The sequence below is a fragment of the Nerophis lumbriciformis genome, linkage group LG16, assembly GCF_033978685.3.
Source record: "Nerophis lumbriciformis linkage group LG16, RoL_Nlum_v2.1, whole genome shotgun sequence".
NCBI classification, from domain to species: domain Eukaryota; kingdom Metazoa; phylum Chordata; class Actinopteri; order Syngnathiformes; family Syngnathidae; genus Nerophis; species Nerophis lumbriciformis.
Window position 1 is genome coordinate 41,054,240 of NC_084563.2, and position 18,785 is coordinate 41,073,024.

Genomic DNA, 18,785 nt, shown 5'->3' on the forward strand with positions numbered 1-18,785 from the left:
AACTAACTACAAATCACAGGCCAACCTGGATAGATATCTATTTATTATAAAAAGGAATGTGTACAGAAACCATTAATATAAAAATATACTTGAACTATTTCCAAACCACGATAAATAATTCAGAGCGGCACCAAACACACTTCAAATAAAAGACTATGGAAAGATTTCCATTGACATTTTTCAAATTAAAATGTATCAAAACAGTATTACTAATAAATAAATAAAAAAGTCTTCAATATTAATATTTCTAGTATTTTTAAAAATTGAAAATATTTCAGAACTTTTAGCAGCATGCACACTCTGATCTGATGCACATTAGCTTAAGCCAGATCTTAGCTGTCGGTTTTTCAATATTTGGAGTCAGGTTCTGACCTAAATTCTTTAAATAGCATGAAAACGTGTGTCTGTGAGACAGCCACTTTGTAATAATTGTTCATTTGCGTTGCACAGAAAAGTTTCCCACACAGGTATGTTGTTCCAAAAAAGCTGAACTCTTTTGAAGCATGTAGCTGTAGTTGGGGTATCGTCCAGAGGATGACTAGGATTTGCAGTGAAGAGTATTTTCTCCTAAATGCTTTACTGCGTTGGAAGTCCAGCAGCTCCAATTGTATGTCAACATATGGCTGCTTAAAAAAAATCCAATTTACAAACCCTGTTTCCATATGAGTTGGGAAATTGTCTTAGATGTAAATATAAACGGAATACAATGATTTGCAAATCATTTTCAACCCATATTCAGTTGAATATGCTACAAAGACAACATATTTGATGTTCAAACTGATAAACATTGTTTTTTTTGCAAATAATCATTAACTTTAGAATTTGATGCCAGCAACACGTGACAAAGAAGTTGGGAAAGGTGGCAATAAATACTGATAAAGTTGAGGAATGCTCATCAAACACTTATTTGGAACATCCCACAAGTGTGCAGGCTAATTGGGAACAGGTGGGTGCCATGATTGGGTATAAAAACAGCTTCCCAAAAAATTTCACAAACAAGGATAGAGCGAGGTACACCCCTTTGTCCACAACTACGTGAGCAAGTAGTCAAACAGTTTAAGAACAACGTTTCTCAAAGTGCAATTGCAAGAAATTTAGGGATTTCAACATCTACGGTCCATAATATCATCAAAAGGTTTAGAGAATCTGGAGAAATCACTCCACATAAGCGGCATGGCCGGAAACCAACATTGAATGACCGTGACCTTCGATCCCTCAGACGGCATTGTATCAAAAACCGACATCAATCTCTAAAGGATATCACCACATGGGCTCAGGAACACTTCAGAAAACCACTGTCACTAAATACAGTTGGTCGCTACATCTGTAAGTGCAAGTTAAAGCTCTACTGTGCAAAGCGAAAGCCATTTATCAACAACATCCAGAAACGCTGCCGGCTTCTCTGGGCCCGAGATCATCTCAGATGGACTGATGAAAAGTGTTCTGTGGTCTGACGAGTCTACATTTCAAATTGTTTTTGGAAATATTCGACATCGTGTCATCCGGACCAAAGGGGAAGCGAACCATCCAGACTGTTATCGACGCAAAGTTCAAAAGCCAGTATACTGTATGTGATGGTATGGGGGTGCATTAGTGCCCAAGACATGGGTAACTTACACATCTGTGAAGGCACCATTAATGCTGAAAGGTACATACAGGTTTTGGAACAACATATGCTGCCATCCAAGCGCCGTCTTTTTCATGGATGCCCCTGCTTATTTCAGCAAGACAATGCCAAGCCACATTCAGCACGTGTTACAACAGCGTGGCTTCATAAAAAAAGAGTGCGTGTACTTTCCTGGCCCGCCTGCAGTCCAGACCTGTCTCCCATCGAAAATGTGTGGCGCATTATGAAGCGTAAAATACGACAGCGGAGATCCCGTACTGTTGAACGACTGAAGCTCTACATAAAACAAGAATGGGAAATAATTCCACTTTCAAAGCTTCAACAATTAGTTTCCTCAGTTCCCAATCATTTATTGAGTGTTGTTAAAAGCAAAGGTGATGTAACACAGTGGTGAACATGCCCTTTCCCAATTACTTTGACACGTGTTGCAGCCATGAAATTCTAAGTTAATTATTATTTGCAAAAAGAAAAAATAAAGTTTATGAGTTTGAACATCAAATATCTTGTCTTTGTAGTGCATGCAATTGAATATGGGTTGGAAATGATTTGCAAATCATTGTATTCCGTTTATATTTACATCTAACACAATTCCCCAACTCAGATGGAAACGGGGTTTGTAGTTATCTGTGCTTCAAAGTTAGTAAATTGCAGTGTGAACTTGTTTTTCACCAAAATGTGTGTTTGGAAGCAAAGTAGGAGAGACCTTGTGAGATATACAGTATATGGCTAAGGGGGTATGGCACTGGTCACCATTGAAGCTACAGCCGACACTGGCTGGGTGGGCAAGAAACCACTTTTCGTATTCTATACTGTATTTGTCCTGGGTATGACTGCATCCAGGCAGAGTGTGGGGTTAGTCAGCACAGAATAAGCTGTTACTACAAGGTGATTAGTGTGTCGCTCTATGCCATGAAACCAAGGGGATCTATAGGTTTGGGTTTGGCATTTGTCAAACCTCTGCTGCCTTTCGGCCATACTCGCACATGAGAAAGGCTAGGGGAGTAAACCCCAGCATCAAAACCCGAGCTTGAGGCTGTCTGACCTGGTCTTCAAAGTAATTTAGGCAAGCAAGCAAGCCGGTCCCTTAGATTCATCAGATGCGTAGAGAGGGTGAATACCCTGAATGAGCAATGGCTGATCCTCCATACTAACCTGCTCAGGGTTTGTAGCTCCACTGGAGAGGAACCATCAGCGACATTGTAAGACATGGTAAACTAAACCCGATTGGCCAGAGACCACTTCTGACGGTGGGAGAGATATTTGTATCTCATTGGACAACTACCACCCGCTTTAAGCTGGGCAGACAGTTACTTCCTTCATCGCCATGGCCTGCCTGCTTCACTCTGTGTGTGAAGCTTATAGAATATGAAAGTTTAATGCACTTTAAAAAAATGTATGACAAGACCAGAAATACACATCATTAGCAAACCAATAACATGAATTAGACATTTTGGGACAAGTGATGAGTGCCAAACTCATCCACTCTGCCACACATGTACTGTATATACCATACATAAAAACATACATGCATACATTCAAATATTGGAAGATTAACTGCAATCAGTTTGCAGTTTTTAGGTTTCATTAGATTTTTACAACGTTTAACATAATGTGTTCTTTAATTACTGTTAAACAATAAAAAATAATAATAAAAAAGGTATGTACAGAGCACATCCAGTATGGGTCTTGGCTAATACATTTCGAAAGAGGTATTAACCCTTGTGTAATGTTCATATTGTTGTTACTCAGCCAGCGTTTGTGGGTCTGATGGACCCGTTGCATTTTGTGTCTTTTAATGCCTCACAATCAAACATTTTTATGTTAAAATACTGAACAGATGCTTACCTTATCCCAATAAACATCTGTTCAGTATTTTAACATAAAAGTGTCCTGGGTCTTCCCCGGACGCTGTATCGATCCGTTGTGGTGAAGAAGGAGTTGAGCCGGAAGGCAAAGCATTTAATTTACCCGTCGTTCTACGTTCCCATCCTCACCTATGGTCATGAGCTTTGGGTTATGACCGAAAGGACAAGATCACGGGTACAAGCGGCCGAAATGAGTTTCCTCCGCCGGGTGGCGGGGCTCTCCCTTAGAGATAGGGTGAGAAGCTCTGTCATCCAGGTGGGAACTCAAAGTAAAGCCGCTGCTCCTCCACATCGAGAGGAGCCAGATGAGGTGGTTCAGGTATCTGGTCAGGATGCCACCCGAACGCCTCCCTAGGAAGGTGTTTAGGGCACGTCTGACCGGTAGGAGGCCACGGGGAAGACCCAGGACGCTTTTATGTTAAAATACTGAACAGATGTTTACCTTATCCCAATAAACATCTGTTCAGTATTTTAACATAAAAGTGTTTGATTGTGAGGCATTAAAAGCCACAAAATGCAACGGGTCCATCAGACCCACAAACACTGGCAGAGTAACAACAATATGAACGTTGCACGGAAAATGTATCTGCCAGTTTCTGCATGCAACAGGGATTCTTCTTTTGTGTTTCTGCACCTGCGGTTCCCAAACAAGGTTGCAACATTGTTTGTCAACACTGTCTGCTCTCATTTTCTCGCACATTTGACCCTCTGATGTTCTGCGTACCTACACTCTGACCTCCTCCTGTGTAGGCCTGCTATGTGTGTGTGTGTGTGTGTGTGTGTGTGTGTGTGTGTGTGTGTGTGCGTGTGAGTGTGTGTGTGTGTGGTACACAGAACATCAATTTCCACACTTCTATTACCCGGACATCTTATATGTAATAGAAATGTGTAAGAGGGGGTATGGTGTGTGGTCATTAAATATGTATTCTGATATATGTTCTTCACAGAATGAGCCAAAGTCAGTGAGTCTCAGTTTGAAAAATTAATTAATTGTATCATTTTTCTTTTAATAAAAAATGAAAACGGGTCCTACAGACCCGAACACCACACAAGGTGCTATTACACAATGTATATTTATAGTATTAAGTTAAATTCACTCATCATAGCACTATGCAATATGTTTACAAAGGCAAAAACAATAGAAATGACATATGTAAAGACATTTTTTTTCTTATATATATTTTTTGTTCATCCAATTGTTGGTGTAATGGAAGCAACAGCAAGGGGGAGGATGATCGTTACTGCCTTTGTCTTTCTTGCAGGACCTGCATGTGATCAGCACGGACGAAAACCGCGTGGTGGCTGCTGTGCAGGAGTGGAACCAGAATGAAACCTATAATTTGTACGTGTCAGACACGGCAGGAGTTTATTACACTCTGGCACTGGAAAATGTTGTCAGCAGCATGGGCCCTGAAGGAAACATGATGGTTGATTTATATGAGGTAAACAGACAGTACCTTAGGATCTCTTTAATTGTGCTGTACAGTAACATCCCTGGTATACTATACATTTTTTGTGGACATGTGATATTTAGATTTTTTTTTTCAAAACTTATTTTTGAGGACCATTATCAGGTGTGTTCCAATAGCGATCATTCTTGAATGAAATCAGCCAATACTGAGTAGATTTATTACCTGTCATTTAAAACATGTAATTATGACGAGTGCTATTGACTATGTGATCTGAAAAAGCAAGCATAGAATCGCCGTTGTTTAAAATATTCAAGATTACTGAATTACTTTGCTTTTTAAATTTCAATCACAATTATAATCATGGAAAACGACTTCCGGACGGCTTCGAAGCGATTCTGGACCACCATCCGCCGCCTCAGGAAGGGGAAGCAGTGCACTATCAACACCGTGTATGGTGAGGATGGTGTTCTGCTGACCTCGACTGCGGATGTTGTGGATCGGTGGAGGGAATATTTCGAAGACCTCCTCAATCCCACCAACACGTCTTCCTATGAGGAAGCAGTGCCTGGGGAATCTGTGGTGGGCACTCCTATTTCTGGGGCTGAGGAAGCTCCTCGGTGGCAGGGCCCCGAGAGTGGATGAGATCCGCCCGGAGTTCCTTGAGGCTCTGGATGCTGTGGGGCTGTCTTGGTTGACAAGACTCTGCAGCATCACGTGGACATCAAGGGCGGTACCTCTGGATTGGCAGACCGGGGTGGTGGTTCCTCTCTTTAAGAAGGGGAACCGGAGGGTGTGTTCTAACTATCGTGGGATCACACTCCTCAGCCTTCCCGGTAAGGTCTATTCAGGTGTACTGGAGAGGAGGCTACGCCGGATAGTTGAACCTCGGATTCAGGAGGAACAGTGTGGTTTTTGTCCTGGTTGTGGAAGTGTGGACCAGCTCTATACTCTCGGCAGGGTCCTTGAGGGTGCATGGGAGTTTGCCCAACCAGTCTACATGTGCTTTGTGGAATTGGAGAAGGCATTCGACCGTGTCCCTCGGGAAGTCCTGTGGGGAGTGCTCAGAGAGTATGGGGTATCGGACTGTCTGATTGTGGCGGTCCGCTCCCTGTATGATCAGTGTCAGAGCTTGGTCCGCATTGCCGGCAGTAAGTCGGACACGTTTCCAGGGAGGGTTGGACTACGTCAAGGCTGCCCTTTGTCACCGAATCTGTTCATAACTTTTATGAACAGAATTTCTAGGCGCAGTCAAGGCGTTGAGGGGATCCAGTTTGGTGGCTGCAGGATTAGGTCTCTGCTTTTTGCAGATGATGTGGACCTGATGGCTTCATCTGTCCAGGATCTTCGGCTCTCACTGGATCAGTTCGCAGCTGAGTGTGAAGTCCGAGTCCATGGTTCTCGCCCGGAAAAGGGTGGAGTGCCATCTCCGGGTTGGGGAGGAGACCCTACCCCAAGTGGAGGAGTTCAAGTACCTCGGAGTCTTGTTCACGAGTGAGGGAAGAGTGGATCGTGAGATCGACAGGCGGATCGGTGCGGCGTCTTCAGTAATGCGGACGCTGTATCGATCCGTTGTGGTGAAGAAGGAGCTGAGTCGGAAGGCAAAGCTCTCAATTTACCGGTCGATCTACGTTCCCATCCTCACCTATGGTCATGAGCTTTGGGTTATGACCGAAAGGACAAGATCACGGGTACAAGCGGCCGAAATGAGTTTCCTCCGCCGGGTGGCGGGGCTCTCCCTTTGAGATAGGGTGAGAAGCTCTGTCATCCGGGGGGAGCTCAAAGTAAAGCCGCTGCTCCTCCACATCGAGAGGAGCCAGATGAGGTGGTTCAGGCATCTGGTCAGGATGCCACCCGAACGCCTCCCTAGGAAGGTGTTTAGGGCACGTCCGACCGGTAGGAGGCCACGGGAAAGACCCAGGACACGTTGGGAAGACTGTGAGATGGCACTTTATCCAAACAAGTTCCTTATTCCCTTTTGTTGCATACACTTGTTTGATCAACACAAAGTCAATAGTACTGTTATGTTTACAGAATGGAGATGACGGCAAAGACACCAGGGGGCACCATAGCTCTATGTATTTTATTATATATATTACCATCCATCCATCCATCCATTTTCTACCGCTTATTCCCTTTGGGGTCGCGGGGGGCGCTGGAGCCTATCTTAGCTACAATATATAATAATCAAACAATACTAATAATAACTACGGAAATGGAGTGTGAGACAAAATCCAAGAGTGAGTGGTGTTAGACTATGCGTGTAGTTAGCTGTTGTGTATTACCGTGATGTTGGATGAGGAAGCTCACAAATCCAAAGGGGTCTAGGCAAAAGGGGTCCGTGATCCGCGTGAGGTCTGTAGGGCAGAGAGAGGCGTCGGAGTCCGTGTCCAGAGCGAGGGTCGAGGCTCGAGGAAGGCAGTCCAAAACCACGGGGGAAACAACTGGTAAGACTCAGAGAAGGAACTACGGGAGAACAAACAAGGACGTCAGACACGGAGGGAAAAACGCAGAGAGAAAGAGAGCATAAGTCTTCGGCTTACGGTACATCAAGGGTAAACTAAGTTACCGCATGGATCCTTGGATCCACTGGTCCTTTATACAGCTCCCTCTCATCAGGTCCAGGTGCGATGATTGCTGATCGCCCACAGCCTTGCCGGCATGTGTTCGTGACGCGGACGTGGGCGCGTCCCGAGGTGCGGCAAGCAGAGCGCAAAGATGAGGGCACATTCCAATGCATCCATTCCATCTTTGCGCTCTGTTTAGTTATTGTGACAAGTACACAATAACTATACAAAAGCAAAAACTACTATCTACTACGGTTGTATGCTATACCGGTATTAGTATAGTACCGCGATACTAATTAATCATATTCGGTACTATACCGCCTCTAAAAAGTACCAGTCAACCTCGTTGTCGTCACGTCGTGTCATTGCTGGTTTACGAGCAGAGGAGCATGTTCGGCAGCGCACAATCACAGAGTACTTACAAGCAGACACGGTGCGTAGACAGAAAAGGGAGAACGGACCTATATTGGCTTAAAAACTAACAATAAAATTTAAGTTATAAGACTGAAACGCCCTCAGGAAGAGGTGCTTTAAGACATGGCTAGCTAGCTAGCGGCTAAAGTCCAGCCGCAGTCGGCAGTGTTTTAGCTACTTCTAAATCACTAATCCTCACCTCCATGGCGACAAATAAAGTACGTTTCTCACAAGTATCATCTCTGCAGGACGAGGAATAGCTAAACATGCTTCACTACACACCGTAGCTCACTGGCGTCACATTGTAAACAAACGCAATGGGTGGATCTACACATGACATCCACTGTAATGATACCAACTACAGGAGCGTATCTTAGTCGATACTACTATAATGACATCGATATATCACAAAATGTATTTTGGTTTTTTTAAATGTAAATTATGTTTATAAACTCAGGAAATAATGACCAACGTATGATCCTGTAACTACTTGGTATCAGATTGATACCCATATGTGTGGTATCATCCAAAACTAATGTAAAGCATCCAAACAACAGAAGAATTAGTGATTATTACGTTTTAACAGAAGTGTAGATAGAACATGTTAAAAGAGAAAGTATGCAGATATTAACAGTAAATTAACAAGTAGATTCATAATTCATTTTCTACCACTTGTCCTTAATAATTTTGACAAAATAATAGAATGTAAAAAGACACAATATGTTACTGCATACGTCAGGAGATTAAATTAGGAGCCTTTGTTTGCTTACTTACTACTAAAAGACAAGTTGTCTCGTATGTTCACTATTTTATTTAAGGACAACATTGCAATAAGAAACATATGTTTAATGTACCGAAGATTTTTTGTTAAAATAAAGCCAATATTAATATTTTGGTACCGGGACAACACTACAATCTACTACTTATTATTATTTATTATTTATTATTTTAATCCTCAAAGTCCCCGTGTCCAGGGATGTATTCCATGAATTTGTAAACAATAACAAAAACAACAAAAATGAAAAAAATTGATCTAATAGCTCTAATGTTGAACACATACTGATACTATCCTTGGTATCGACACTTCTGATGCATGGATTTGTCCGCCCTCCTCTTATGCCTGGCAGCTACACACCAACAGTTGTCGTTATGTTATCCTTTATCTAACTCTTAATAATCTACTTTGTACTGCAACATGCTTACATCTCCACTTCTTAAAGGGGAACATTATCACAATTTCAGAATGGTTAAAACCATTAAAAATCAGTTCCCAGTGGCTTATTTATATTTCGAAGTTTTTTTCAAAATGTTACCCATCACGCAATATCCCTAAAAAAAGCTTCAAAGTGCCTGATTTTAACCATCGTTATATACACCCGTCCATTTTCCTGTGACGTCACATAGTGATGCCAACACAAACAAACATGGCGGAAAGAACAGCAAGCTATAGCGACATTAGCTCGGATTCAGACTCGGATTTCAGCGGCTTAAGCGATTCAACAGATTATGCATGTATTGAAACGGATGGTTGTAGTGTGGAGGCAGGTAGCGAAAACGAAATTGAAGAAGAAACTGAAGCTATTGAGCCATATCGGTTTGAACCGTATGCAAGCGAAACCGACGAAAACGACACGACAGCCAGCGACACGGGAGAAAGCGAGGACAAATTTGGCGATCGCCTTCTAACCAACGATTGGTATGTGTTTGTTTGGCATTAAAGGAAACTAACAACTATGAACTAGGTTTACAGCATATGAAATACATTTGGCAACAACATGCACTTTGAGAGCGCGGATAGCCCAATTTTTTATCAATTAATATATTCTGTAGACATACCCTCATCCGCTCTCTTTTCCTGAAAGCTGATCTGTCCAGTTTTGGAGTTGATGTCAGCAGGCCAGGGAAGCTAGGGTCGATATTCTTCTCTTGATCATCTTCGGTGGCATAAGGGACGGTGTGAGCCAAGACATCCAGGGGGTTTAGCTCGCTCGTCTGCGGGAACAAACTGCCGCCATTGCTTGCCGTGCTACCGAGGCCCTTTGTCCCTGAATTGCTCACACACTCCGGCAGATTCAATGGGGGTCTGGCGACAGATTTCTTTGACTTTATCGTTGGAAATGCATCTGCTTTGAGTGTCGCAGGATATCCACACATTCTTGCCATCACTGTCGTAGCATAGCTTTCGTCGGTAAAGTGCGCGGAACAAACGGCCAATTTCTTGCCACTTTCGCATCTTTGGGGCACTGGTGCAACTTGAATCCGTCCCTGTTCGTGTTGTTACACCCTCCGACAACACACCGACGAGGCATGATGTCTCCAAGGTACGGAAAACAGTGGAAAAAACGGAAAATAACAGCTGATTTGACTCGGTGTTTGAGAAAATGGCGGATTGCTTCCCGATGTGACGTCATCGCTCCGAGAGCGAATAATAGAAAGGCGTGTAATTCGCCAAAATTCACCCATTAAGAGTTCGGAAATCGGTTAAAAAAATAAATGGTCTTTTTTCTGCAACATCAAGGTATATATTGACGCTTACATAGGTCTGGTGATAATGTTCCCCTTTAAACTTTACTAAGTACTTATGTCTTGTGTTGTTAAAAGCTAGCTTGGTGATTAGCATGCCTTCTTATTCGCTCCTTGTTGTTCTTATTCGGTGTGTAACATGTTTAGCAAAGTCATCCAATATTCCAGTGATAAAACAATACTTTAAAGAAATGTAGTTTATTTGCCACAATGGATGTGATAATTATCGACTTAGGGGAGCGGATCCACACTGTGTAAGACATACATAGTACATACATACTGCTAGCCGCCTCTGCTAGCCGGTTGGACAAAAATAAAGTATCCGTCAGAGGGGATCAGTTTGATTGATTGATTGATTGAAACTTTTATTAGTAGATTGCACATTACAGTACATATTCCGTACAATTGACCACTAAATGGTAACACCCGAATAAGTTTTTCAACTTGTTTAAGTCGGGGTCCATGTTAATCAATTCATGGTAGTTGTTGTGATCGTCATTGAAAGGTATTAAACTGCATTGGCAGATCACATACTTGTTCTACGGAAATCGGTTCATACTGATCAGTGGCTGATAGAGATGCGTGGTTTGCGGACACAACCGCGGAGTCCGCGGATTATCCGCGGGTCGGGCGGTTGAAATAAAAAAAAATTAGATTTTATCCGCGGTTCGGGTCGGGCGGTTGAAATAAAAAAAAAATTGATTTTAAATAGATTCAGGCGGGTGGCAGTTGAACAATTCGGAAATATATATACATAGTTAAATGTTGTTACCCACATACGAAAAACGAGCAGGCACCTGCAGCATATGCCACAACAGAAGAAGAAAAAAAAAAGAGATGGCAACGCCGGCAGCAAACGTGGTACGCGACAAACTAAAAAAGGGAATACTAAAGACCAGGGGAAAAAAAGGCCAGAAAAGTTCAGCGTGGACTTGTTTTTATGAGGTTGTAAATCAGGATGATAGTAATGCTGGCTACGTGATTTGCAAGAGCTGCGACGCTGTTTATGTCTATGACAGTCACAAAACCGGGACATTTAACATGGTGCATCACATTTGTGCAAAACCCCGAATCTCCACAAACACCCTGAGCATGAGCAGTTTCGTCCGCCGTGATCCCAGAAGAGTGTCACAGGATGTTAAAACAAGATAGAACGCAGCTGCCTGCAGCAGTTTGAGTGGCGCGAGCGCGCTTGGAGGTGCGCTCAGCGCGGCTCCCAGATGATTGCGCACTGGTGTGCGTCTGGGCCGCGACAGCGTGGCACGCATTGAATGTCTCTGCTGCATTGGATCAGTCTCCTTTCTTTAACAGGCAAAAGCTTTATAACCTCACTAATGCCTTGCATCGTCTATATTAGATATATAACAACGGGCGGGTGGCGGATGGCGGGCGGGTGCGGTTTTGATTAAATGTTAGTTCGGGTGGATGGCGGATGGTTGACGACTTTTGTGATGCGGTTGCGGATGAAATAATTGCCTATCCGCGCATCTCTAGTGGCTGATGAATCTGTGGATCTCTAATATTGTTTGTTTTTTTGTTTGTTATTTTTATTAAGACATGTGAATGTAATGCTTAAACAATTTGGTTGCACCAATTTTAAGACTGAGATTCTATTTGTGTAATAAATAATTGAAAGTATCACAAATATGATCCAAAGTAATCTAAAAATGGGGTAAAAATGCAGAGCTATGATGGGACTCTGATTTGAAATTATTGTTGTTTAAAAAATAAATAAAAAATTAAATCTACAGCACAGGAATAAAGAAAAAAAAAGCTATGAATAAAATAATTAAGCAGCTCAGTATGCTGCTCATGCCTGTCTTTGGTCCTGGCTAAGGAATCAAACCCACAGTCTTGATTAGGGTCACCATCTGAAATAGAGGGTATGCTAAATTCTTCCTCTGGGGCAGATTGCAATGTGTGCCAGTTTTAAAATTGGAGTTTCATTGCCTCTGAATCACTCCGGTGTCCATAAGCTGCTCCTTTGGGCCTTGAGCAAGAAGTCTGATTCATTTAGAAAACATTGGTTATTTGCACCTCCCGAGATAGTCAATCATTTCCTACTCAGTGTTTGTGATATTGTTGATTTTGTTGGGAATACAAAGGAAATAAGCGGTTGTTATAGAATGTTCTCTGTACTTTTGATTGTCATTCATAAAAATCGTTTACCAGTGTGACTGTAAGTGACATCACCCTTGTTTTGTCATTTTGATTTTACAGGTGGCTGGAATAAAGGGGATGTTCTTAGCCAATAGAAAGGCGCATAAGCAAGTGAAGACGTATATTACCTACAACCGGGGCAGAGACTGGAGGTTGCTGCACGCCCCAAACAAAGACCTGAGAGGCAACAACATCCGCTGTATTCTCGTGAGTGAGTTTATATTCCTAATGTCAAAGAGAGACAGGAACTGAGTGATCCAGCTAAAAAAAGCATTGTGAGTCAAAACTCCAAAAGCAGCGCACTTGAAAGGTCAGCCATATTGACGCAGTCCAAAAAGCTGACCTCTCATTAAAGACTTGCAAAAGCCTTTCAATTTCATTATTACAGTGAGACCTGTGGATACGAGTGTTCTTCAGGGATGGGAGCAGTCTCTCAGTTAGTATTTGTGCTTTAGGTTGCTAGCAAAATTCCGGGTTACACGCCTCCGTACTGCGAGTTAGCAAATGTCACAGTGAACCCCCTAAGATTCAACTGAAAACATCCGGTCTTACTTGCTAGCATCACCTAGTACAGGGTTCGGCCTTTACCAGTCAAAGAGCCATTTTGACCAGTTTCACAAATTATAGAAAACAATGGGAGCCGCGAAAATTTTTGAAATTTTAAATGAAATAACACTGCATACAAAGTTGTTTTTTTTTGCTTTGTGCTATGTATAAACCAGGGATCTCAGACACGATGCTCACACCTTTATATGGAATTTTTAAGCTGGTGCGGTACGCAGGTTTTTAATGAATAGCGCTTGTCAGCGTCATGCGTGCCGAGATGGTACAGCATTTAGCGCTCACTACAACCAGCGTGCCTGATCAGCCACATTTTTTATGGGGCTTCCGCTTGCTAACGTAGGTCACAGCAAGGCATACTTGGTCAACAACCACACAGGTTACACTGACGGTGGCGGTATAAAAAAACCTTTAACACTCTTATTAATAATGCGCCACACTGTGAACCCACACCAAACAAGAATGACAAACACATTTCGGGAGAACATCTGCACCGTAACACAACATAAACACAACAGGACAAATACCCAGAATCCCATGCAGCCCTAACTCTTCCGGGATACATTATACACCCCCGCTACCAAACCCCGCCCACCTCAACCGACGCACAGAGGGGCGGGGGGGGGGGGGGGGGGTTGATGTGTGAGGGAGCAGGCTTGGGGTGGGGGCGGGGTTTGGTGGTAGCAGGGGTGTATAATGTAGCCCGGAGGAGTTAGGGCTGCATGCGTGTGCAAGCAAAAGATGTATATTGTATAACAAGTGTTGGGCTGGCACGCTGTTAATACAGGTTGTAGAGGGCGCCAAATGTTGTACCATCATGGCACGCCTTTATTATAGCTGTAAGAGTGAAAATCGGTGAATTTTAATCCCGGGAGTTTTCTGCGAGAGGCATTGAAATCCGGAAGTCTCACGGGAAAATTGGGGGGTTCAGCAAGTAAGCTGCTGAGCCGCATCAGAGTGATCAAAGAGCCGCGGGTTGCCGACCCCTGACCTAGTAGCTAGAGATCGGCACAACTTTGTTTTTTCCGACCAAGGTAACAGATAAATTGAATGTGAAGGACAATGCTTAGAAGAAGAAGACATGGATGATATGCTTTCAATTAGGATCCCCTCAACGCTCTGACTGCGCCTAGAAATTATGTCCATAAAAGTTATGAACAGAATCGGTGACAAAGGGCAGTCTTGGCAGAGTCCGACATTCACTGGAAACGGGTCCGACTTACAATGCAGACCAGGCTCTGACACTGATCATACAGGGAGCGGACCGCCACAATCAATACAGTACTCTCTGAGCACTCCCCACAGGACTTCCCGGGGGACATGGTCGAATGCCTTTTCCAAGTCCACAAAACACATGTAGACTGGGTTGGGCAAACTCCCATAATAATAATAATAATAATACCTGGGATTTATATAGCGCTTTTCTAAGTACCCAAAGTCGCTTTACATGTAGAACCCATCATTCATTCACACCTGGTGGTGGTAAGCTACTTCCATAGCCACAGCTGCCCTGGGGTAGACTGACGGAAGCGTGGCTGCAATTTGCGCCAACGGCCCCTCCGACCACCACCTATCATTCATCATTCAATTCACCGGTGTGAGTGGCACCGGGGGCAAAGGGTGAAGTGTCCCGCCCAAGGACACAACGGAAGCGATTTTTGGATGGTAAGAGGCGGGGAGCGAACCTGCAACCCTCAGGTTTCTGGCACGGTTGCTCTACCCACTACGCCATGCCGCCCCATGCACCCTCAAAGACCTTGCCGAGAGTATAGAGCTGGTCCACAGTTCCACGACCAGGACGAAAACCACACTGTTCCTCCTGAATCCATACTTGCCAACCCTCCCGATTTTCCCGGGAGACTCCCGAATTTCAGTGCCCCTCCCGAAAATCTCCCGGGGCAACCATTCTCCCGAATGTCTCCCGATTTCCACCCGGACAACAATATTGGGGGCGTGCCTTAAAGCAGTGGTTCTCAAACTTTTTTTGTCATCCCCCACTTTGGACAAGGGGGAGTTTTCAAGCCCCACCTGCCCCCATCGCCCCAACAGAACGCTAATGCCAAGCTTAACATTTTCAAATTTATTGAACATCAAGTAACATCAAGTTGTATACATTCAAACTCAATAAGATAACATAACATCAAGTTCAATAATAAATAAGATAACTGTGCAGCTGTGGTATAACTTGCAACAAGTTCAATAATAAATAAAATAACTAAGCATGACTGACACCAGGTCTATTGCAGTGGGGAGAATGAGCTGCTCAGCAATTGTGTGAGGTGTCATGTACTGTTTTGTCATGTCCAAGCCACCGTAGCATGTGTTCAGTGTGTGACGTCACGGGAGGGAGGGAGAGTTTGGACTCTCGAAGTTGTTAATAAACGGGAGCGATCCGAGGCATTGAGTTGAAACGTGTTGCCTGATTATTATTAAATTAAGACACCTAAATAAGCACATAGGTGAAACCGAGGACATAACATGTGTTTTTTTGCATTGTGCAATTCTGTATGCAACTTTATATGAAGCCATTTGAGCGTTACTGTTTACTGATGTAGCTTTTACCATGCGCTTCTCCTGTTGACGGTACTCTGTCAGTTTTCTTTGAAAGAAATCAAGTGGCTTATTGACGTGATTGGGGTGTGTGGTCTCGAGGTGTCTCTTTAATTTGTTGGGTCTCATGCTGTCTGCTGCTAGCGCTTTTAGACACAGAACACACAGGGGTCTCTCCTCTGCCTCCACCACCACTGCCGTGAATCCAAGAGCAAGATACCCTTCATCATATTTTCTTTTCGGTTGGCTTTATGGTTGATTAGGCCCGTCAGATTTTTGTTTTTCTGCAGGCGCTGGCTCTGGCTCTGGTTCGACGACCTTTGAGGTGCCAGTCACAAATGTATCCATTTTGTGTAACTTTCGCGCGGATGGGTAGCAGGCTAATGTGTGGACACTAGAGATGCGCGGTTTGCGGACACAACCGCGGAGTCCGCGGATTATCCGCGGATCGGGCGGATGAAATTAAAAAAAATAAGATTTTATCGGCTCGCGGGTCGGGTCGGGCGGATTAATTAGATTTTTTTTTTTTTTTTTTTTTTTTTGCGGGTGGCAGTTAAACCAATTGGGAAATATATATACATAGTTAAATGTTGTTACCCACATACGAAAAACGAGCAGGCACCTGCTGCATATGCCACAACAGAAGAAAAAAAAAGAAAAGAGATGGACACTTTTACGGAGCGGAGAAGGGACGCCTCGCCGGGGTCCGGGACCGAGGCCCCTTCCCCCGAGAGGGCCCCACCGGGAGCCGTAGCTGAGGCGATCCGCGAGAAGGGCCCGACGCACGTCCAGGGTCACTACCGCGCCCACTGCACCGACACCCCGCCTCGTCCGCTTTCGCCGCGGCCGGCGTCACGCGCAGCAGGTAAGCAGTTTACCTGCCCGCCACCCCCGTGGCCGGGGGCTCGTAACATGGGTCACTCCGCGCGCTCCGCCCGCGCAGCTTACCTGCTTGCCACCCCTGTTGCCGGGGGCGCGTAAAAGGGGTCACTCCGCGCTCAGTGCGCTCACGAAAGGGGTGGGGCTCACCCTGGTTGATATAGAGAGCAGGACGGTGGCCATGGAATTTCATTTAAGGTTTGTGATAAACCATCAAACTCATTCGTTAAAAGGACTCTATAGTAATATAAAGCGAAATTTTCTGGACATTATCATGCAAGAAAAGTTTATTTTTGGGATCGCGATCACCGCGTAATGATTTTTAAAGGTTGCATTACATTATTAACTGTCCCATGTGATCAGCCAGTGCGATTGGAAGTCCATGCTCAATTATTGCCTCCGTAAATAAAACTTCGGCATTTATCACATCCAAAGAATCTGTTTGGGCGACAAAAAACGTTGAAAGTTTTCCACTTGTATCGCTAGCAACGGCATTAGACTTGTGTTTTTTTTGTCCCAACGTGGTCTTTTACATTGCTAATTCCTCCGTGTCCGATCGAAAAATCTTGTCTGCACAAGGTGCAATTCGCGTAGTTTTCACCCTTTTTTTTTTTTTTTAATTAATATTAGATATATAACAACGGGCGGATGGCGGGCGGATGCAGTTCAGATCAAACGTTACATCGGGTGGATGGCGGATGGATGACGACTTTCTGACGCGGTTGCGGATGAGATAAATTGCCTATCCGCGCATCTCTAGTGGACACACATTAGCCTGCTACCCATCCGCGCGAAAGTTTGATCCGCTTAGCCCCGCCCCCATTAGTTACTGTTGCTATGTCTGTCAAATTTTCGCTCCTACCGAAAAATGTAAAGCCTACAGGAAAAATAAGTAATTTACATTTATTTATATAGCGGATTCCACAGACAGAATCACAAAGTGATTTACAGTGTGTATAGAAAATGAAAGCATCGTAAAAAAAAAAATCTAAGAATAAATAATTTTAAAAAAAATTATTAAAGTGAAATGTCCTCCCGTTCCTCGCGCCCCACCTGTCATGTCTCTATTCCCCACCAGTGGGGCGCGCCCCACACTTTGAGAAACGCTGCCTTAAAGGCACTGCCTTTAGCGTCCTCTCTTGCCTGAAAAGGAGACTATTATATATGTCTCCGTTATCCATAGGTTTATATATAACCCATAAAGTAGGCAGGCACGGAGCTATTTCTCAATGTGTGTTTATTCCAGTCGACACGTTAATACACTGACACACAACATCCGTATTCCCATCATGCATTGCTTCAAAACTAAGGCAAGTAGTAATGTCCAAAAACATAACAGAGACGAAGCAGAAGAACGAAGAAGAGACATGGCGACGGGCGACGAGTAAGAAGAAGAAGTATGCTTGCAAGTTCCAAAATGATTGGAAAAAATAATTTCAGTTCATCCAGGACAGCTCGAAGGTGGCCGAACGGATATACTCATTCATGAATGGATTATTTATATATAAGAAATACTTGAAAAAATATACACCCCCCCATCTCCCGAATTCGGAGGTCTCAAGGTTGGCAAGTATGCCTGAATCCGAGGTTTGACTATCCAGCGTAGCCTCCTCTCCAGTACACCTGTATAGACCTTACCGGGAAGGCTGAGGAGTGTTATCCTACGATAGTTGGAATACACCCTCCGGTTCCCCTTCTTAAAGAGAGGAACCACCACCCCGGTCTGCCAATCCAGAGGTACCGCCCCCGATGTCCACGCAATGTTGCAGAGTCTTGTCAACCAAGACAGCCCCATAGAAGTCATCTGAACAGCGGACATGTATTAATGAAAATATGGAGACGCTGCTGATGATATATGTGTTTGTTGGAGAAGCAGGTGGAAGGAAAAGTCTACTTTGTAAAGTAAATGTTCAACAATATTTATACATTAGTTCGTAAAACTACTACCGTTGCAGTATTTGTACGACATTCTATCGTATTGTTTTTCCTATTTAAAAGTTGTTTTGTAAAAACATGTTACAGGTTAATTTGTGGCGTTTTGGGGGGGAGCAGCATTGATTACATTTAAATCCAATTAATTTAAATAGGTAGGGCTGTTTCGCAATGCAAGTTTTTTTTTTAAGTACGAGGTGCGTCACAGAACCAATTAAAGTCGTATCCCAAGGCATCACTGCATACTCTATAAAGACGATACAGTGGAGGAAATAATCAATCAATAATTCAATCAAAA

General features: G+C 43.7%; 1 protein-coding gene across 6 annotated transcripts in view; it reads left to right on the forward strand.

Moving 5' to 3' along the window:
- Positions 1–18,785, forward strand: part of sorcs1 (sortilin-related VPS10 domain containing receptor 1) — a 664,251-nt gene that overhangs the window by 467,270 nt on the left and 178,196 nt on the right. For all 6 annotated transcript variants that reach the window (XR_009816964.2, XR_009816965.2, XM_061977167.2 and 3 more), the window contains exons 9-10: positions 4,755–4,934; positions 12,626–12,772. Coding sequence is in view for 4 of the 6 variants with exons in the window: in XM_061977167.2 (XP_061833151.2) it covers positions 4,755–4,934; positions 12,626–12,772 (327 nt within the window). In the remaining 2 variants the exon portion in view is untranslated. The remainder of the gene's footprint in view (positions 1–4,754; positions 4,935–12,625; positions 12,773–18,785) is intronic.